General features: G+C 39.5%; 1 protein-coding gene across 2 annotated transcripts; it reads right to left on the bottom strand.

Annotated features, from left to right (window-relative positions):
* Positions 1–411: 411 nt before the first annotated feature.
* USP14 (ubiquitin specific peptidase 14) lies at positions 412–21,717 on the bottom strand. 2 transcript variants are annotated; one of them, XM_030010970.2, is made up of 16 exons: positions 21,483–21,716; positions 18,760–18,905; positions 18,086–18,118; positions 16,088–16,192; positions 13,667–13,770; positions 11,470–11,528; positions 9,432–9,562; positions 9,049–9,129; positions 8,188–8,267; positions 6,549–6,663; positions 5,152–5,217; positions 4,728–4,820; positions 3,637–3,765; positions 2,502–2,562; positions 1,267–1,374; positions 412–1,144 (listed from the first exon to the last, which is right to left on the bottom strand). In XM_030010970.2, exons 1-16 carry the CDS (start codon positions 21,496–21,498, stop codon positions 993–995), a joined length of 1,479 nt encoding a protein of 492 aa, XP_029866830.1. In that variant the 5' UTR covers positions 21,499–21,716; the 3' UTR covers positions 412–992. The 2 variants fall into 2 exon arrangements, 1 of the variants encoding a protein (XP_029866830.1); XR_005932161.1 differs by lacking the exon at positions 2,502–2,562 and having other exon boundaries at positions 942–1,144; positions 21,483–21,717.
* Between the last annotated feature and the right edge of the window lie 1,531 nt (positions 21,718–23,248).

Genomic DNA, 23,248 nt, shown 5'->3' with positions numbered 1-23,248 from the left:
TTAGTAAAGACACAACAGAAGGTATTTCATATGAATATGGACTAGCTCTCCCAGAAGGGACTGGGAAAAAAATCAGATTCTGATAAAAATCAGATCCTCTACACAGAGGGCTGAGTTCTGTTGATGGCCTAGTGCTTTTCTGGCTGTAGCCAACACTGAAATACTTTTTTACTGCAGCCTCCCACTAGCATACAGCTGCTGTATTCCTGTGGGGAAGGAACAGAAGTTACTGTAAGCAAGCAAAGCCCAGTTTTGCAGCCACTACACTAGACTTACATACTGAGTAAAGAGTAACAGGTCAGGAGATAAATCCCTACAGCTTAAAAAAAAAGTGGCTTTATTATGTGACTGCTTCAAGACATTCATCAGTGGTAGCCCAGGAAGTGAAAACAAAACACATACTAACTACACTACCAAGACATGAACTTTTTTAATGGAGACACATTGTTGATCACAATTTATTCTGAAGTCATGAGATGCCAGCAACAGAACAGACTGAATCAGCAGGTCAGGCTGGACAAATACTTGATTGCAGCCACAGTTGTTGGCTATGGGCAGCAGCACTGAGTTACGCAACAAGGCAACAGTTTCTCTTCTACCTTCCTAACAAAACCGCCAGGTAAGGCAAAGGATGGACAGCTACTGAACTGTGGTATAAACCATGCAAGAGTAACAAATGCGAGAACAGGTGTGTAATAAATACTTGATGACTTTAGATATGAAGGAAGGGGTGGGAGGGGAAGAGGCTCATTTAAAAAAAAATTATCTTCTGCAAGACATTAAAGCTATTTTAAGTATTGTCACCACCACACAGTGGGCAGTCCAGTCCAGTAGTGACTAATTGGTACATGGATCAGTTTTGAAACAATGTCCCTCTTCTCGTGAAAAGGTTTAAACAAATTATTTATCCACTTGCTAAAGCTCTGGGGTTAAAGAAGTGATCGGTAATCAACATTTATTTCACACCTAGGCAGAATGACTAAAACTGAAGACTACTGTTCAGCTTCGTCTTCAATTACTTCAATTCTGCGAGGCCCGTAGAGTAGAACATAAGCTATATGCCAGTCTCCACCCCCAGATAACCTCAAAATATCTTCAGGTGTAACAATGCTGACTTTGTCATCATCAAATTTAATCCATTCATCTGCAAGAAAAACAAGAGGATTATTTGTAATTTAGGTACATAAAATCTAATCATGTTTAACAGCCCCTTAAATAAAAGAAGCTGTGAAGGGTGGTTAACAGTACTGTAATGGGTTTTTTTACCTTGTTTCCTTTTAACCCAAGACACATAATGCCCAGAGGAACTTGATCTGCCTTGATGTGTTAGCACTGCCTGCAGGTCATAATAGCCGCAATTATTAGAACCAATATCTAAAGGAAGAGGGGAAAAAAAAGTTACGCAAGTCTTACATGAACAGTTTTAGTGTTTTTAACAGCATACAGACCAAAGGTGCATTAGCCATACTGCAGCACTGTAGCTGTGTAAAACCCCATTTACAGCACGGTTCGAAATCATTGCAAACTAAAAGCAGCAGCTTTCAGCCAGGATAGCCTCTCAGGAAACTGAGAATGTTGTCCATTTTCAAGACATAAATATGTATTCTGGATGTAAAGCAAATGCAGCAAGCTTAAAGTATTAAAACGATGATGTATGGTCAGTAAATCTTCCGGACAGGTTTGGCCAAAACCTCCTTCAAACACCAGCTGCTGTCCGCATTCAGGGCAAGCCATGAAACTGCAAGGACTGACGTGCTGGGCATGGGCTGTATAGCGACGCTGCTGAGAATACTCAGGTACAGTAGATCAACTACTCTGCAGTTAGTTCAATTATGCTATTCCATTTTTCAATGGAAAAAACTGGCTAATTCCAAACATACCAAGAAGGGTGTCACAGTTCCCAACGTGTCTTAACTGCATTTCTCAGCACTCCAGAATATCCTGTTTTCACTGTGCTCTCAAGCTAGTCAACACCCCCCACCACTTCTCACATAGTGCATCACACACAAACCTCAGGAAGCACTGAATGGTAACAGTCTGGGTAAACAAGACCTCCAAAATAGTTTCTGCACAGTGTCCTCAACATAAGGGTGAATGCTTAGGACATTCAAGCTCCAAGCCCCCCAAATTAGGCAACACTAGCACCACTACAGAAGTTTTAAAAGTCCAATTTAAGTTTCTGTTTTGATTTCAGCTTTCTACCACCCATTGACATGGAAGCATACAAAACAACTGCACATTACATGCAAATGTCTTTTGAGGCGCATGTCCTCTATGTATCATCAACTTGTCAGAAGGATGACAATTAAGTCTTTGACTATCTCAACAGCATTTTGACTTGCCTAATCTTTCCATTCCTTAAATTTCCATCAGTTTCTGAAGATTAATTTTCAAAGGCATTAAAAATAACCAGGGTTCTCAAAATATACCTACCATCAGGTCCACTTAAACATCAGTAAATAGAAAGTTACTTCAAAATAGATTTACTTCCCTGTACTCACCATCAGGAAAAGAAAATGGCTCATATTTAACTTCTTTCTGTGCACCATCACTTTTACTAGACTAAAGAACAGAATATGCTGAATTAATGTGGAATGGTTTTGAGAAAGCTTTAGCACAATCATATCAAATACCAACTCTCCATTCATTTAAAGATGTTTCTAAGCCTAAACATTTTTTTTTCAACTTGAAAACAAGTTCCATTACAGTATTTCTAACCGGACATCCAAAAGCCTAACCTAAACAAGACCACTTTTTAAAGCAAATATATAACCATTTTAGCACATATTGCCTAGACTGTTTACCCACCAGATTTACAGGTTTGGAGCACGAAAACAATTCTGCAATTGAAGATTTTATTCCTTGTTAGGGACTTGCTAGCAGCAGAAGTGGCAACAAGAAAATACCAGAGACAGACCCTAAGTGCCAATACATTCTGTTTTAAAATAGCACTCTTTCCTTGCTCCTAACTGTGTAAAAAGAGATGCAAGCCTTATTCAAATGTTTACATGAAACTGCCAGGAGTTAGGCCAGGAAAAGAGTAGCAAACTTTAAAAAAAAAATGGCTAAAACACTACAGCTTTAGCCCGTTCACTTTTTTTCTTCATTAAAGAAAGGCAAGTCAGTTTTAGAATATGTAGACAGGAGAGGAGACAAAACCATTTACCAAGTTTTTAGGGTACAGTCTTTTAGCTCACTAGTACATATATTCTAAATTTTATCAGTCAGACACGTAGCACTCGTTCTACAACCCTTTCCAGTTCGTGAGCAGGAAATAGCTACCTATGCTCCACTGAAGACGTAACCTGCCAGCAAGCAATAATGTTTGAAGACAATCACTTTGTGTAATTCAGAGCAAACCGTTAGGTAAGCAGAAGCACTACATTTTAATACATTTTGAAATAAAAATGTAAGCAACGTGTTTGTCTACAGCATTTAACATTTCTCATCAAGCAGTCATACCAAAGCAGATACTGTATTTTCATGAAAATACACAAAAAAGATCTAAAGCTCAATACCAAGGAGTTTGAATGCTAAATAAGCAAAAAATGTATCTAAGTCAAGTTTTCTCTAGTCCTTATTAGTACCCCTATTTCAGATGTATGACTTATTTAATCAAAATGTCAGGAGACTTACATTCTTTGGCTGTTGATTTACTTTTTTGTCTTCTACATCTTTGAATTTTGATCGGTAAGAAACCATTTTTTCCTGAAGGTCTGGCGTACACAGCTCATACACATCCAACATAAGAGGAAATTTAACATCCTAGGAAGTAAAAAGCATAAAGATTATTAGCATAATTTGGTACTCCACATTAAAGCGTTCTCCTATGGGAAGACAACACTAAGTCCAATTAAATGCAACTCTCATCACGTTTATGACAACTTGATCTACTGAAATGTTGCGGACAGCACTTACCTAAAGGGCTACAATACTTTCACAGAGGAATGTCTGATTCAGTATAGAAAAAACATCATAAATTACTACATTCAGTATAAATATTTAGATTCTTTATTATCAGCTGTCATACTTCTGTACTACAGAAATACCTATACAGGTCTAACAAAAAAAATGCATGTAAAATGACTGTACACTTGCAAAAATGTAAATTTGTGTTATCCAAACAATCTTCTAAAATAGTTAACACGTGCCTTCTATCTTTATTCCCCTGCTTATCTTGTAAGGAACAGGCATCATCTATCATGATGCTCCCTGGGCAGCCTAGGAAGTCTACCAACCAAGGCCAACAGAAAGCAAAACCAAACATTTAGCTGTTTGCAGCTGGTTCTTGCATTTGTCAATCAGAAAGCCAGACAATTAAAATAACTAATACAGGAAGTGTTTGTTAGCATAAACATTTCTCATCAACTTTAGAACACTGTCCAGTGACTGAAAGCATGGCCCTCTCCTTAATTAAACATTCTCCTCTGAACCACTGGTGAAGAGAGACCAAAAACCATCCTAACAGTATTGAAGCAAATTCACTTCTGTCCTTTACCTCCTTCCCCAGTCTATTTTGGTAATATAGTTTGCCACATATCATCACAGCTGGGAACAAACCTACTTTGTACTCAAGCAAAGAAACTGCACTGTTAATATTTTTAAATGCAATTTAAAAGTAAACAATTTAGTTAATACCCTTCAAGTATTAGTTGTCTACATATAATAAAAACTCACTGAAAAGCATAAAGAGGAATTAAACTTCAATATCCAGAAAACTTACTCACCTTAAGAACTTTGGCATTCACAGATTCTTTCTCTTTGTAAAAAAATCTAACCATCTGAATAGTCAGGTACGCTGGCAAGCGACTAATTTTAGACTATAAAAAAAATTTAGAAAAAGCTATTACTTTAGATATTCACAGATCTTTTATACCTTAAACACAGCTCATCCTAAATTACAGGCTATTCCGGGAACATATTTGTACACAAACACATCGGAATATAACAAGGCCTCCAATTTTGAAGCTCTGTATAGTACTGTACTCAAAGAAATAATTTCCAACTGGTCTTAAATTTCTTGGTAGTGGATATTCAGATGCTTTATAAACATAAATCACATGCTGTTGCAGCAATAACTTTGTGTTTTGGGACAGAAAATTGACAACAGTTAAAAGAATCATAAAAGACAGCAACAAAAGTACCACGCACAGATTTGATATAGAGTGCATTTCTCTGCAGTGTTGGAGAGAGTTTGGTGATTTCCTCTTGAAGGCGCTGTTAAAAAAACAAAAAGGTAGTAACACATACGTTCATCATAAAATACAGCTTAAAGAAAAGCACAGCACAGATAAACAAACCATAAACTAAATCTTGTTCTGCCAACCTCTTCTGTTGCTATCAGACATCACGACACACAGAATTTTGAAACTCCTTGGCAGAAAGACCATGCCCATTCATTTGTTCAGCTGCAGGCTCATTCCTGAGCCCTGACAACACGAAGTTTCTCTCTGCAGAAAATTTTATTCTACAGGAGTAGAACTTGCAACTGGATTTGGTTACAAATTATATCTGGATTTGGTTATGAATGTGTCATGTCACGCTTGGAACACAACTAAAGCAAATCTGAACTTTCTTGTGACAGGAATATTTGCACATTTCCCAACTCTCAGTCTAAAGCTGACAGAGCTGTTTATAAGGAGACAGGTGGTGATACTCTGCTTCCAGGGACTTTTCCAAGTTCAGGGAAAGACTGGCCTGGTTGTTAAGTGTTGTGACTCTCTTGCTCCAGGCAGTCCAGCATAAGAATTCTAGAACACCTTTTTTGGCCTGAAAGTGAGGTTTCTTTTTTCATAATCTTTTTAATTTGTGAGCATTAACTATTTTATCTTACATTTCCTTCTAAATTCTGTCAAAAAAAGAAAAAGCAGATACAAAGATTATCTGAGAACGATGCAACTTGGTCCTGTCCTGTACAAACCAGATCACTGCTTCCATCCCTGCTCTTATACAAATACTCTGCAAGAGCAGTTACTACAAAGGTTTTGTAGTAGCTCCTCTCCTTGCTCCTTCAGATTCTCCAAAAAAACCCCTGAAAACTTAGAAATACATATATAAAAAGCACAGACTACTTTAAGAAGTTCTACTTAAATAAACAGTTTAAAGATGATGTTGTGCCATGAAAAATAACACCCCCTTCAAAATCTGCAAAACTAAATTGAATTGTTCCATCATCTGTTTTATTTTTCTTAACGACCAAAATGCCAACCTATTTTAAAACTGACTTTTGGGGAATTGTTTACAGCGTGCTTAAATCATGATACTGCTCAGTCTGAATTGAAAGCCAGCTGAACAAACAAGTAGCAAATTGGCTTGCACTTGGTTACCTGCATGGGGAAGACCACGTCAGGGTCAAGAAAACACTGTTGAAGTCTGTTTTACACTAACATGCAATTCATTTTCACTGCCATCTTCCCACTGAACACCAAAAAAAAAAAAAAAAAACTTGGAACTTTGTAAAGCTTAGACAGCAGATGTCAATTCCAAGTCATAGACTAAAAACACAGGTCATTTAGAATTTCAATTAAATAAAAGTTGTAAGGGCTTACCAATTTTAGTCCTGTAAACAGATATTTCACTTCTTGATTGATAAAGCAGCTAAGCTGAAGCAGATTCTCCTTTCCTTTAGTTACTTCCTCTTCTTCAGCTTCTGTACATTTCATGCTTCACAAAATTAAGGAAAACCATCACGCACCAAGAGCTGAACTACTGCTCTAGTGCAAACAACACGCTGAACAGCACAGAAATTTAAGATAATCCTGTGCTTGTGCATCAATAGTACTTTTACTTCTCGTAGTACAGAAAAGATTTGAAAGAGCGCTTCCTTCTAACCAATCTGTTCCTTCGTGCCTAATGACAAGTGGTAGCTGAGGCAGACAGCATACCAAAAAAAGTAAAATAAGTTTTTAATCACCATTTAAGCTTGTGAGTCCTGCTTTGCTCTTTCTTCTCCCCACCCACCCACCCCCCAACCCCCAGGACACAGATCATACTAACTGGCTGCCAATACCAAGATATGAAGCCTTCCCGCAACATTACGCTCCACTGTTGTTTACAATCAATAAAACTCTTCTATTCCTGCTGCTGGCCAGACTTCCCATTTCTTTCAACATGCACAGCCTCCTCTCCCTGCCTTGTTATCTGTCCACTGAAATTAAATCCATTTCTTCATTATTTTCTACACGTTCTTTAATAGTTCTGTCCAACCTCTTCTTTTTCATAGTTCAACCCCAATCCTTTTCTCTAATCCACTTCCTTCTAACTAGATATTTTTCTGACTGCTCTGAATGCATCTATTCTACAAATGCTGCCATAATCACACTTCAAAGGCTTGCAACATGACTTTTCTGCCAAGTCTCTTCCTCCTGCCATTGACCTATGCATCATTCCTCTTAGCTACTCATTCTTCTCCTCCCTAGTATTTCAGGGATAACAAACATCACAATACAGGGAGAAAGATGCATGATTCTTACCTTAAAAAGGGCCTTTACTCTTCATTACTACCAAGCTATGAGATACAGTACCTCATCTAAGGGGATGTTTCCGTATTTCAGACCAGCAAAATGCACAGTATAATTCTTTCTAAGAGCGGTGGTCAGTTTCACAACAGCCAGGATTTTGGGATGGAGAAGTGGGAAAAGAGTAATACTTGGCATGAGATGAGTGCCCCATGTGGTCATATGCTTTTTGTTCTTGCTATAAAAAAGCTACTAGGAAGTTGTCAGCTGCATTAGTTTCTTACTCCTCTAACAGTCTGCATCTAATTTATTCCCTAAGAAATCAATCAAGCTATCTTTCGTGCATGTTTAATATGCCAAGTGTATCAGCAACACTCCTTTACAAGCCAAAAAAAAAGGCTATTTAGGACAGCAATTACTTTTATTTGGATAAAACATGTCAGCATCCTTGAAGTAGGTAACTGGCATTCTTCTCTGGGGAGGAAATCTCATACTTACATTCAGTGGTTTTTTTCTGTAAATTTCCAATACCATTCTTTCTCCCCACATTGTCCTCTCTCTCATAGTTTATCCAATCTTAACTTCTGCATACTCCTGCAATACATCCATCCCTCTTTTCCTCAACAAACACATTTATTTTCTGAACAATGCTTTTCACCCTCCCTGCACTCAACTGCAAAAGTGTGAAATTATTATCATTCTTTATGTCTTGCCTTAGCCTTTAGGATACGCTGTTTCGAATTCAATGCTGAAGAACTGATCAATTAAACTCTTCTTTTTAGAAGATGCTGCTGTAGCTCCAGAGTCTGTCTGTAAAACAAATTCTTTTATGATGTAACTTTAAATTGCATGTAAAGGCAGTCTTTACAGACAAAATAACCCTATTTACTTAAATTCTTTAAAGCCTATTCCTTCACCTTTCTATAGGACCAGTTTCTCTAGTCAGTCTGTCTCCTTACACAGACTAAAAGTTTCAAAACAAACGCATTTCTAGCATGCTGTTAAAGCCACCTCAAAGCATATTAGCAAGCAAGATTTCAGTCAAAGTCACACCTCCCTGCCCCCCAACTGAAGTATGACTTAAATTTTAGAGTAGTCTATCAGATTTTTGCCACTGCCAAGACTCTCCAGAGAACAGTTTACAGAGAAAGAAGAGAGTCAGTCTGGTGAAGTCTTGGGAAAAACTTTAAGTAACTTCTTATCCAGCTGATTAAGTTAGTTGTTTGTTTGAAATGGCAGTCTTGTAGCCAAGAATGCTGTAGCATACTTTTTTCAGAAAAAAAGTTCTTCTGTGCTAAATTCACAGGTTATCGGGGCCAGCTGCTGCATACTCACAGTCACCACCACCCTGGTCCAACATAAGCCTTACAAAGCCCAAAGAGAAAGTATTCCTATAGTACACTTCGTACATACCTGACGTGACATAGGTAGCAGTATGCTGATCGGACACATCACACGCAAAGCAATTTCACTCACTGGACTATAGATATATGTTAAAGAACTCAAAACAGATAATCCTTAGCAAAAAATATGTGAATCACAAGTACAATATTATAAATCCTAACTCTGGTTAGAGTAAGACCAAAATTACCTCCATAACTGTATCACCTTCTATGCCTTCCAGCTTCTGCTGTAGTACCCTCATCATCTGCACCCAGCACTCATTGGCATCCTAGGAAGGGAACAGAACATTAAATCTGACTAGCAGCGTTATGATTTAGTAATATTAAACCCATCAATCTCTACACTATAAAACCAAATGTAAGGATGCCTTAACTAAGAATTTCTCCCTATTCCACCATACACTTTCAGAGCTAGCACTTGATATTACATTCAACTTTTCTACATTATACAAAAGCAAACACTTTACTGGGATAAATTTTCACAGGAGAAGGAAAGTTTTAAAATATTCTTGTTCTCAACTTCCAACACACTATAGATTTTTCAAACAATAAGCTAATAATCGGTCTTTACCTGTTGAAGGTACTGGCCTTGATCGCCTTTCTCTGCAAACTGTGGGAAGGCCATATGTAAAAACTGCAGGAGAATGATAGGTGGGATACTGGAGGAAGTTTTATCCATGGAATCAAACAAGTCTCTAAGAGCTTGAAGAAAAAGTGAATGCTTTGAGAAGTGGAAAAACAATTCAAACGTGGCAGGAAATTTAAAAAGAATAGTAAAACAGCAGCAATATTTAAAGACTGATCATTTAACAGTGTCCAATTTCATCTTTCCAAAGCAGGACCAAACTTTCCAGGTGGCATAACAGGTGCACCTAAGATCTCATTTGTGAGCATGACTTTGCAAGCGTAGACAGTTCTGAGAGTTTGGCACATAGTGCCTTGTCTTTCCTGGCTGCTAACAGAAAAAAAAAAAAAAGAATTTTTTTTTTTGAGCAGTTAAGATTTCATTTGAAACACATCTGAAGAACAATGTTTTCACAAGAGGACTACACCTAGAGAAACCAGAACGCATTCACAATCTATCCTCTAGAGCAGCTTAAGCTTCACCAGCTACTGGGAAAAAACTTTCATTTTTCCCAAACTAAAATATCTCAAAAATACTCATGCTTAACTTAAGACCCAGGAAAACAAGTATGTGTATGCATACGTGCAGACAGTTCATAACTATGTGCAATTCAATGAATGCTACTGATTGCATGACAATACACATGGCTTGCTTTTTTGCTCCAGACATACTACTATATATGTCTTGTCTACCCAGGTTACAGCATTTTAAATCCACAAATCACTTCAGAGACACCTGTTAATCCTCACAACAACCCTGTGAGGTAGGCAAGTCTGCATGGTCACTAATTTACAGGTCGAGAGACTAATGAATGATACTCTTGAGTAAGTGAATATAGGCAAGATTACAAGGAACCAAGGTCAGTTGCTGCTTGTGTTTAAGGAATATCTTCACTGACCTTGATAAGAGGGACAACTGATATGACACAGCAATTTAAAAAAAATGCCATAAGTGTCATGCAGGAGTTCCTGACCAGCTCAGCACCAAAGAATTAATTACAAATTACTTAAACTATTAAGAATCCTAAAAAGCAGAGCTGTCACCTTAAAAAGAAAACAAGGGACATGAAGTAAAGGCAGCGAAAAGGGGAGGGGCAGGCATGGTTGTATAGAGTAACCATTGAACTTACCACCCCAAAATTCGATCAGCAGGCATACCCACAAACTGGACCTTTCCTTCCTTATATTGTTTTGTTTTTCCTTAAATGGACTGGTAGAAATCCCAGTGTCCTGGCCCAGCATCTTAGTGGGGCAATGAAATAGAGTAAAAAAAGAAAAAGTGGACAAGTAGTACCCTTGTTCAACTGTTAGGGGTCTAACTAGAATTCTAGTTAGAACTTGGAGATATGGGGCCATGGTGAGCTCCCACACTGTGAGCACCCAGATCACCACAACAAAGAGTAACTTTCCTTTTGAAGACACTACTTTCTATTTCAGTTATGACATCTGGATCTTTAGGATAAAGGCTAAGACCACTGATAAAGCATCAGCTACCACCTTAACAATAATGCTCAGCCAATAAATCATATTTAAAAATATCAATGAAATACATATTCTAGGAGTATGGCATTAGCTTACCATTAAGTGAAGCAAAGAACTGTACACTAAAGTATTTCTACACAAAATGATCAAATCAACAGATGGGTGGAGCCTGCTCTAGGAAGTTCCAATTACTTCATGCCTACATGCAAAACAGTTAAGAGGTAAGAATGATTTCTATCTAAGCCTAGGTCACACTGGAATATATTTTTCCTAGCATGCAGCTAGGTAATATGCAGAAATGTATGCTTTGCAGTCATGGTCACAATAACCTTGAAAGACATTAACGATAGAGCAAAATGAATCCTCCAGTGCTAGCAGATCTGAAATTCCTAAGGCATATGCACTAAAGAAAAATACATAGAGCTCTAACTGCAATTTTCATCTGCAGTTAGCAGGAAATCACATACTAGCCTAAACCCCTGTTTTCTACTCTAAACACCAACCTGCAGTAATGTATTGAGCAGAGGCCATTTCTCCTGAAGCTCTTAAGGCACCACCATACCTAAAAGAGAAGGAAAATAGTTTGTATGCAATTAAACACAACTGAGAAGAACAGTATGATTTTTTACATCATAAAGCAGGCAGCTTTACATTTACTTAAATGTATCAAAAGAAATTAATCACCAAAACAGAAGTAACTGAAGATAAGATTTACTCACACTCACCTCAAAGTCTCAGTTATTTTGCAAGCACTGCATGGAAGCAAAGGAAAACTGGCATCCTTGAGACAATAAATAAATGCAGACTGAGAAGTCTGGATACATCACTGCTGCTTCCCTAATCCATTTGCCTCAAAGACTCTATCTATTTTTAAAGAAACTGAGAAAGAGTCTGCATAGAACCTACCCCATTTCTCAAACATTTGCCACAGCTTCTTCAAGATACATGGAAAAAAAAAAACCTTCAAGGAGAGATGGCAGATAAAAAGCACAGAGATGGAGGGCAGGCTTGCTTCCTCCCTCCACAGCAGAGGCAAAACAGTGAGAGGCGAGACCTTTTTCTTGAAGAGGTATTTCCTACACTGAAAAAGTACAGGAGTCTACCTGTATTACTAGAACTTACCACTCTTTGAATGATTTCTTAATTTACCACCTGCATGAGGAACAGATGGCCTCCTCAAAGCTTATAAGCCTTTAAGCAAAAGGACGGTCTCATGCATTCTTTAATCTCAGACTGAAGATTAAAAATTCTGTCCATTGCTAGATGATGAGCAGGAAACTTTCCCCGACATGCTACAAACAAGGAGCGCCCTTGCAGAGATCAACGGAGCAGCTGGTGAGAAATGAACCCTTAACAGTAAGCTTTCCCATGTGAGTCCTTTCACCTCTCTCCCACTGCCATATACCCTTCCATGCTGTCATCAGGCAGGGAAGACCAAATAGAGGCTACGTCTCCAGGGGAAAAGAACACGGCTGCCTGTGTATCTGACTTCCCACAGATAAGGCCACATCTTGTCTGCCAGTTTTATAAGGTACATTTTGACATTTGGTATGTTAAATTTGTCAAATACTCTGATTCAGTGCAGTAACTCAGAGTCTTTTACATCAAAATAAACAGACTTTCCTAAAATGACAACACTGAAAAACAAGAAAAAGCTTTAAAACAGAGTTTCTGTACTTCACAAATAGTTCTCAGTGCTAAATAATTAAAGTTCATCTGCTAACAGACTGAAGAAAAATATAGAAGCACTTAAATAACTAGTGTTTACAGTAATCTCAAACATCCAGTTGCGTACCACGGTATCAAGAAAGCAGTGTATTTTAAAGGAATTAAGTTAACCTAAGATGGCAATGCTCTACCTAATCCTCACATTTTTTAAATACTGATGGTTTTCTCATTGTAACTCATACGGATGACAAATTCAGGCTCACATTGCCATGTATTCTTTTTTCCTCTAATCTTCAAAATTTTCAAGTTTCTCATAGATTCCTCACAAAAAAAACCAAGGCCATTTTCACATTTCAGTCCACAATCACAACAAAAAATTCAGAAAAGTTATTCTACAATAGGAACAAATGAAACAAATTCCATAAGGGCATGTCTTCTGTTCCCTACACATCCGCATGACAGTAACTCCAGCTTATTCCAGTTTGCTGCCACAGTAACACCGATGGTCCTATCTCAGAGCTTCCTGCGGTACCTCCAAGTACCAAATGTCGGTAACATCAGAATTTCATAGCTGAAAACACATTGTGCAACAAAGCCACTGAAAAAAAATATTCCTCAAAGGAACAGGACTCCTATACGATTCTTCTATACAGAACAAGACCATACAAACTAACACCAGAAAACAGGGTTAGGAGTTCAGTAGCTTGTTTAAGCATTTTAAGCAAGTCTTGATAGGAACTATTTTTTAGCTAGGCAAAACACATTCTCTCCACTAAAAGCCAGTTCCAACAAATACATAGTCTTAAGTTCTTTAAAAAGTACAGACTAATATGGCCATAGGATAAACATTAATTGATCACCATGTTAATCTTGAATAGATTTAAAGAATAACAGATTGTTTTGATAATCCATACCAGTATTAAGACAACCGTTCCACAAAATATCTATTTCCCAAGCTAAAAAAAAAAAAAAAAAAAAAAAAAAACAAAAAAACCAACATTTTAGTCACGGTATTTTTGTACTGAATCCTACCTTTTAAGGGCCTCCTTAACTTCTGGCACTGAGCGGATACACTGAACTGTAGCATTCATGTAGCAAGTGTTGCCAAGGTTTGTCAATCCACATGGTAATTCCATCTACCAAAACAATTTACAAGGGTGCTTGAAGGTCTGAGAGAGATGTACAACCATTTTTGTATAAATGCTATAATTTGACATCAATTTCTAAGAATAGGAACGATCAGAGATGTATAAAACCTGGAATATTCCATCAAACTTTATAAAGTTTTCCAGATCCATTTTCTGATTATATTAATCATTTCACCATTCGGTGCTTTTAGAGGACATTCAGGAACACTTTGGGTTTTTTTCTGTGCATGTTTAGTTTAATGAACATATTCTTCAAGCAGGCAGTCATTCAGAAAGTTCAATTATAATCTCATTCAAGTTTTGACCTTAAAATTCTATTTCCGTGAAATTTCCACATGAATGCATTTGTACAAAACACTGATGTTTTAATTAAAACCAGTTTTCAGTAAAACTCTGAATGTGATGAAGTTAGAAACAAAAGCAATAAACTCCTCTCCAGAAGTCTGCAACAGATCATTAATTTGATCCTTTCAGACAACTTGCGAATTTCTAAAGTTTTGACAAATGTGAAGGCCAACTAATAATTAAACTAACCAGTTTGAGAAACAACTATAAATCACAATATAATAGCATTTTTCTTTTTTTTCTTTCTTTTTTTTAAATCCTGCATATTTGAGTAGTTGTTGGGGAAAAGCACGTAGTTTAATGAAACTGTAGTAGTACTGCATACCGATACCACTTAATTATTTTAGGAAGAGAGAATTCATTTAGCTGTATATTCCACTTCTAATGAATACATACAGCACAGACAATTGAATTTTGATGTATAACAAAATTTGAATAAGAGAAATGCAATGTGACCAACTTTTCCAGAATGTTATTGGACACTGAATCATCTCCTTGTTTGCGCCTCAGTTATCTCAAAGCCTGTGTACAGGGTTAGCCTCAAAAATACATAAAATATCCTTCACCTGCTGGTGCCGTGGAAAACATTAAATACTGAAGCACAAAACCAGTCCTAAAATACAGATCCATTTTCATACCGACATGCTGTCCTGGTTTTGCCTGGGAAGAGTTCACCTTCTTCCTAGTAGCTGGTACAGTGTGTTTTGAATTTAGTGTGAGAAAAATGTTGATAACATACAGTTTAGTTGTTGCTAAGTAGCACTTATCCTAAGTCAAGGATTTCTCAGTTTCCCATGCTCTACCAGCAAGCAGGTGTACAAGAAGCTGGGAGGAAGCACGGCCAGGACAGCTGACCCGAACTAGCCAAAGGGATATGCCATGCCATAGAACGTCATGCTCAGTATATAAAGTGGGGGGAGTTGGCTGGGAGGGGCAGATCACTGCTCGGGCATCAGTCAGTGGGTGGTGAGCAATTGCATTGTGCATCACTTGTCTTTTCTTGGGTTTTATTTCTCTCTCTTTTTGTTATATTCCTTTTCATTACTATTATCAGTGTTATCAGTAAATCATTATTATTATTATTGTTATTATTATATTTTATTTTAGTTATTAAACTGTTCTTATCTCAACCCATGAGTTTTACTTCTTTTTCTGATTCTCCTCCCCATCCCACTGGAAGCGGGGAGGAGAAAGTGAGTGGCTGCGTGGTGCTTAGTTGCTGGCTGGGGTTATACCACAACACATGCATAGAAGTATTCCTGTTCCGCATGCACAGTTGACAACAGACACGCAACTGTTTTAAGTATGACAAAGAGCTCCTAGTTCAAATGGCTGATGAGAAAATTAAGCCTTTCAAATTGTAAAAAAGGGAACAACTCAAACAGAATTTACTTCATTAAAAAAAAATAGCTTAATTATGCTCTTCCAGACTTCACTCCCATGAAGGAAAACATATAATCTATTCCACTAACGTCAAACTTATTTTCATTTTTCAGAAAGAAAAGTTTACCTAATACTACTAACAAGGACAAACAAAACTCCAAACACACCCCACCTCAAACAAACCCTAGTTTCCCTTCACAGATATGAAGGAGGCAGGAAGTAATTTTGCACATCTAAGAGCCCTTATTCAGGCAAAGTTCAGGACACTAATACAGCAAGGGCAACACAACTTTGTCTTTAAAAACATCAGCAATGCTATTCTTAGAAAATTTACTAAGCTGCCTGCTTAAAGAAAAAACAGCACTAGTTACATGACTTTTAAATTAAATTCCAGACTTCTCATCACTGCTACCAATTGGGTCATCGATGTAAATTTGCATTTCTTTGAGAAGCTAAAAATGCTAAACAGACATTACAGTTTCAAAATTCACTTTTAAGCAACTGCAAGTATTTAAAAACTTGCCATTATCACCATTGTCAAAGGTTTACAAGAAACCAAAGTTTGAAATATGCTTACAGCTGAAGCCAACTGCTCCTCTGTCATGTCTTCGACAAAGACGGGTCGAGCAATTGGCTCTTCTGGAAGCGCATCTGCGGAACCCATCATTAATAAGGTCATCCCCTTGAAACATAGTAAAAATAGTAATAAATATTTAAGGGCAGTTATTTCCGCTTAAAAAAATAAAAAAACATTAAGCTCCTGACATATTTCAGCTATTTCCCCCAAAATAAACACAATCTTTCTCTTAGTTTGCAGAACTGATACTGCACTGTTGTTTCATAAGGGTATACCTTAACCTTCTCATTATCTACAAAGTACGTATTGAAAAAAATTCCACAGAATTATCCATGCTAGACGTTTCCACTGAGCCTGGTGAGCTTGCCAGCAGCTGACAACGCAAGATTCCAATCGGGACTAAATTTAACATTCATGGAATACCCCAATGTGAAGTGTTCAGAAAAGCTCCCTTCCTGATGGGCCAATAGGGATCAAGCATCTTCAACACTTCAGTGCAAATACTACTCTTTGCCTTAAACCTTAGAAAATACCTTGGAACAAAGGATAACTGAGCAGCTAAATTCCAGCTTGAAAGAAGCTGCAACATTTGAGCTTCTCAATTGACAGAGTCTCAAGTTCTCAAATTCAGAATTCTCTAAACAGAAAAAACTCTCTCTCATCTAGAATCTGGGGAAACACTTCAGACAGATGTGGGTAATAATGAGGACCACAGCTCTGAGTTCGGAATTGTTTTTTTCCACCTGAAAAGCAAGCAGGAAAGCAAAGTGCCATCCTTTGGTCTGGCAAGTTCTGAGGACATTAAACTAATTGAAAAGCGAAAAATAACCAAAATGACCATGCCAGTTTAGGAATGAGGACTAACATTCAAGGGCAGGGGGGGAGCAATCAAGTTACCCCGCTTGCTGGACTAGCATAAGGGAAAGGAGTTTTTCAGCATTCAACAGGAATACATACACACAGTAAGATCTATCAAATGGGGAGAAAATGGCTATCTGGGGCCTTGAAAAAGACAGTACCAAGGAAAAGGATGGACAACAGAATGGAAAGAAACTGCTTTGACAGTGTAAATAAATCCCTAGAACTTGTATATAACATTATTAAAATTAATAGAGGCAGCTATTAGCATAACAGTATGCAGAAAAGAACAAGAATATTAGGTACTGGGGGTTTTGCTGAATGACTTTGTTAAAATAGCTGCAGCTACAGCCTGCTAATAGATGCTTGCGAACTAATTACAAGGGTAAGAGTAATGCTACCTAATTCAATCTGCTCAGTGAAGAACTGGAGTAAAACCTGTACCAAACTGATGTTACAAGATACCTACAGAAATGAAAATGACCAAAAAACCCCAAACAAAAGTCTTTGGGATTCCCTGTTTCAATAGGGAATCATATAGGTAAGAAACACAAATATATTCACTGTTTGTTTTCTTTCTGAACTAGTCAAAGGTATGAATTACCATTACTAAGGGCTTTCTTTTTAAACAGCAGCTATTCAGTACAGAAGAAAAAATTTCAGCAGGTTGATAAAAAAAGGAAATAGGCAGAGCTGTAACTTCAGCATTTGTAATGCAACAGTTTTCCATGTCGGGGACGTACAAGCACAATGGACTGCAGACAGTGCCCAGGTTTCACAAGCTCTCTCTAAATAACATCGCTTATTATTATAGTCACAGATAAGACAACACAGAAGGACCACTGGTCTGACCCAGGACATTTCTTGAAAGAAAGAAAGAAATATATGCTCCTAAGTAGTTCAGGAAGATGGTATAATTTCCCTACTGATTCCAAAAAAGTTTTTTTACAAATCAATGGTGAGAACTTCGTAAGTATGCATAGGTATTACAACTATACAATATAAAATTATTTTTCATCAAGGTCTGATTTTTTTTTTTAAAGGTCTACCCATTCAAACAGAAACAAGAACTTTAAATCTTTCTTTAAATGCCAAAATAAAAATCAAACTAGTAAAATCTAGTTATTCCTCAGAACTTACATTCTTTATTTTTAGGTTTCCCCAGTCATCATCCTGTATTTGAAATGAAATAAAAGACAAGTTAATTATCTTGCAGCAAAAGACAAGCAAGTATTTTCATTAATTACATATTTCTAAACATACAATTGTGTTTCATCCAAGATTCCACAATATTAACTATTTACACATCATCAAGTCTTGTCTGACTAAAATAAAAAGCAGCCAAGTCATCTTTTCAATAAGGTTCTTCACCTGTTGTTCAATACTGCCTAGATGTAAATAACTTTTTGTAGGAAAGTTGCCTATATCACATTACACCGATCAGTCTCCAGCAAAGAAGTGCCAGAGAAACTTTTCTTAAACAAGCTAAAAAGCAAAAAGTTGCATTCAGATTCTGAGCATTAAAAAGGAACAGAAAAAAAAAAACCAACACCAAGCAGAGTAGTGTTTGGTATAAAAGAGTAAAGAAGTGTTTTAAAACAGCAGTGTACCTCCCAACCATTTAGCAACAAATTTTTGCCAGTATTTTCTAGTAGTAGGCAATGAATCATACAGAATTATTTCTGAAAAGTGTACTCAGTTTAATACATACAATGAAAGATCTTCTGGAGGAACACATGGAAATATGGTCATTGCTCATTATGTTATGATGTAATAAAGTTACAAATAATATAAAAAACCCCACGTATTTCTACCTTCAGAGTTCCTCCTTTAACCATAACCTTCTGTCTAGCTGGCTGAACTCCAGTCAGTGCAAACAACTGGGCTTTGAAGACCATTGGAGGTTCGTCAGTGTTAAGCTCCACGCCATCAAATTTCTCTTTTCCCCATTTCACATTAACTGCAAACAAAGTATTTTGAAACTAGATTATTTTCTAATATACAAGAACGTAATTACCAAGATTAAGCCAGTATTTAAAATTCCAGACTTCATAGCATCTCAAAAGATTCAGTTTTTAACTCTAAAACTTGTCAATAACCAAGCTAAAGGACACCTTTTCTACAAGGCATCTCAGACATCAGAACGTGCTATTTCCAACAAGTCTAAAAATATCCTACAAAACAATTGTAAGCAACATATATACTGAGAAACTCTGCAAGCAATAAATGTGTATAACAGCATCAGAAATTCTTTGGGCAAATCTTCAAAAAAGCAGCTCAAAAGCAACTCTCCCAATATCTTGGCACTGTTCATTGCAAACAAATTTCTGAAGGAAGTTCAGACGTGTGATTCCAGTTCAGTTTTCCATAGCGTTTCCGTTCTCCTTCATGGCAAACAATACCATGTTCTTTAAAAGCAAAACAACTGTTTGACATCTGTAGTTTTGGCTACCATTCACATGGAGCTACGTGAGGAGGTAAGTGTGCATCAAGACAAGACCCATAAAATAGCACACCTCCTGCTTCCTTTCAATGGAAGGTTAACCTCACAGTGCCATTTACACCACCATCACTGCTACCCTCCTCAGTTTTGACAGCATTCGCACAAACAACACACCTGCATGCAAATACAGACAACAGCCTAGCACCAGTTGCAGCTCCAGAAGACCTGACCCCAGTAAAGGTGCAGGACTGGAATTAAGAAGTGATGTGAAATTTGGTCATGCAAAGTCTAACTTTTGATGCTGGAAATGGGATCACCAGCAGAAAGTTAGGCAGAATGACACAAAGCCACGTTAACTTCACTTCGGTAAAGCTGTTACTAACCAAGCAGACAAAAATGCCTGGAATAAACACCGTGTTTCTAAATAACGGTTACACATCTTTAATCACTTCCAATCACTACCATAGGTACACAAGGCTACTTTAGCAAGCTGCAGTTTTACTGAAAATCTGCAAAATACAGCATGCAGTCATATCCTATGTACACAGTAAGTGGCTGAAATACCATACTTTAAAAAAAGCCATATCCTTCCTTCTACCTGAGCTTCAGTTTTTACCTGTGCTTTGGTTTTAAGTAAATACTCTATAGTAACTCTAGGGTTTTTTCAACATAAAACTCTTAAAAGTCATGATTTAAAAAAACCTTCCAAGAAGGTTCAGATTTCAGATGTATGCAGTGCTTGTGACAGGTAATAAGAATAATCAAAACTTAGTCTAAATTAGCCTACAAAGCAACTCAAATTACTGGCTTTTCAGTATTTCTAGCAGAAAGCACCTTCTGATTTGCCCCCCAACCCTCTGGGTTTTTTTTTCAAAACACGTTTATTATTTTGCATATTTAAGACCTACCAAGCACAAGACTTTTCCCATTTTCTGGGAAGATGACCCACTCAGTTGCTGAACAAATCAGCTGCACATCCTTTTAAGTTTTGCATTTTTGAACAGTCATGCATCCACCACTAAATACACAGAAGAGTTAGTGATTATTAATCTGTAATGTCACTGGTTTTAACAACTCAGCACTCAAGAGGAAGAAACCGAACAGCGTGAGCACCTTCTCTTCAGAGATCGCAGCCAAAATTTCACCAGAAGTTTCCAAAACCAAAAAATGTTAATTTGAAAACAATGGAAACTAAGAAAAAGAAAGGACGTATTTCCCCCACTGAACAGAAAACATAGCTTATACAGATGTGCTAGAGTTCAGGAAAAGTCCTGTTATACTGAATCAGGGATCCCAGTTTGCCAACCACAATTAAAACAGATGAAAAACAGGGATACAGCTGCATACCAAGTCCTCCTACAATCCATTCCTCACGTACTAAAAAGCCCCAAGAGGCCAGACCTGTGAAACATAAACAAGCAGGTAACTGGTCCTGGAAGCGTCACTGGAGGTTTTGCTCTTGCAGCTTTCATTAGAAACTTTCCTTCACGGAAAGGAGGGCAAGTGGGACGCGACACAACCTAAGGGAATTTTAACTCCTCTGGTTTTCAATAGGAAATAATGGGTTTAAAAGAGCGGATGCAGAATTACGGCTCACTTGACAGACAGCAGCACTTATCTTCGTACAACACAAAGATAAACCAAGAAGGGGCAATACCGAGGAACGACGGCAGGCGATACGCGGATGACACCCGTTCGCACGACCGCGCCTGGCCGCAGGGGCCCTCCCGGCCCCAGCAGAGCTCTCCCCTCGCCCCATCCGGGCCGGGCCGGGTCGACACTTCCTCTTCCTCCTCCTCCTCAGGCGGCCAGGCCGCCTCCCGGGGCGCTCGGCGCCGCGGCCGACACGTGTCGAGGGCCGGCGGCGGGATGGCGGGGCCGCCGGAGGAGCCTCCCGCTGTCCCTCGGGCGGCACCGCCCGCCTCCCCCCGCCCAGCGGCGGGAAGGGCCCGGCTGGGGGCGGCGGGGACACCGAGGACGGGGTGGCGGGGCCGCCACGGCACCCGCCGCCGCAGGCGCTGCCCTTCCCCCGCGCTGCAGACGGGCGCGGGCCGGGCCGGGCCAGGCCGGGCGCGGGCGGCGGGGCCGGCTCACCTGAGAAGAGCGGCATGGCGGAGGGGGCGGGCGGCGCGCCGTGTCCTGGGAGGGCGCGGTGGCGGCGGGGAAGCGAAGGGGCGGCGGGGAGCGGCGTTAGCGGGGAGGGAGCGGGCGCGAGCGGGCGATGGCGGCGGCTCCGGCGCGTCCCTCCCTCCCTCGGGGTCTCATTCAAACCGGCCCCTCAGGATGACGCTGCAAGCGGGGCCCGCTCTCCGGAAACGGGGCGGGCTGCGCGCGCAGTGCCGGAAGGGCGGGGCGGGGGTGCTCGCGCTAATGGCGGCCAGGCGGAGCGGGAGGCGCAGCGGCCAGGCCTGCGGCGGGGCGGGAGGTGCTGCCCTTCAGACCGGATGAAGGGAAACTGGTCCGGCCGTGCACCGTCCACGGCCGACGGTAGTTTCTCGGCAGAGCGGGGCGAACGAGAAAGCGTGACTGAATAACCGGGCTTCTCTGTAACCTGGGGGCGTATACCCCACGGGAAATGAGCAGTCGGCTCGGTGCCAGGCCTGATTCAGCCTGCTGCGTACAGACCGGACGCAGAGCCACCCCCACGGTGTCCGGGTGGGAGTGGGGAAAGAGCCCGGTCCCCGGGAAGGGGCTGACACCGGCGTTGGCGCGGCCGGCGGGGGAGAGTGGTGTAACGGGCCAAGTGCCGGAGAGCTGAGGTGGGGGTGGAGGCCGCCTCTTCTGGCGAGAGCTGTGACTGCGCGAAGACGGGGGGGGGCGGGGAGGAAGGGAAAGAAAAGGCTGTTGCGTGTGAAATACGTTTGGACTATAGGAAAGCGTGGAGTAAGAGAGAAAATTGTCAACGGAAGAACTTTATTAGTGACTGATCTACCGGCGATTACTTTACGACTCAGTGGTAGATGGCAGATAAGGAGCACTGAAGGTTGAGTGTGATGGCAGTGGCCAGAAGCCTTCAGGACAGTAAAAAACAGTTTTAAAGATACTAAGAACAGTAGACACAGAGACATGAGTCTCCGCTGCCACTACAAAAGCTCTTGGTATTAGGCTGCAGTTAAAGAAACTAAAGCAGCGCCTAAACATACAAAAAAAGGAAGAGAATGCCAGAAAGAAACATCCCTTCCTCAGATCCCCCCTAGCTACCACCTCCAGAAACCTGACACAACTACCTTCACCAGCTCCTGTGGCAGCTGCAGCTGTTAAGAGCTTCTGCCAGCATTTGGTTGTCTGTATTTGCACTTCTGTGATACCAAAAAGCCGGTTGAAGAAACTCTCTAAGACTCGTTTTGGAGTTTTAAAAAGCAGGCATTCTTTATTGCAGCACTGGATGCACGGGGGATAATTCCACCTAGCGTGCATACCACAGCTTCAGCACAAACAGGTTATATAGAATAATTGTATATTAATCAGATTAGTATACATTACATAAAAATGATTGCAACTGATGATCATAGTTCTGCCTACATCCGATCACGTGCAATAAAGGATCCCTTTGAGTCGAAGGGCTGCTTTTGCGACCACCGACCCATTTGAAGTTCTTGTTGGCTGTCCTTGAAGTCTTTATTCTTGTCCTTGTTCTTTGATCTTGAAGCTTAACGCAGTTTCAATCACATGTGGTCAGTTTCAACATTGTTCTCATCTAGCGTACAGGAACATCGAGTCATAAGAGCAAAGAACTGCAAAACTTATGAGTAACTACCTCTACTAGTTAATTGCTTGGCTATACTTTTGTCTATTGTTTCAATCATAGCGTTAGTGTAAGATTTCTAATAATTATTTACCAAATCTCACTTTTACAGTCA

The sequence above is a fragment of the Aquila chrysaetos genome, chromosome 4 (assembly GCF_900496995.4).
Source record: "Aquila chrysaetos chrysaetos chromosome 4, bAquChr1.4, whole genome shotgun sequence".
NCBI classification, from domain to species: Eukaryota; Metazoa; Chordata; class Aves; order Accipitriformes; family Accipitridae; genus Aquila; species Aquila chrysaetos.
Note: the sequence above shows the minus strand (reverse complement) of the source record. Positions and strands in the feature narration are given on the sequence as shown.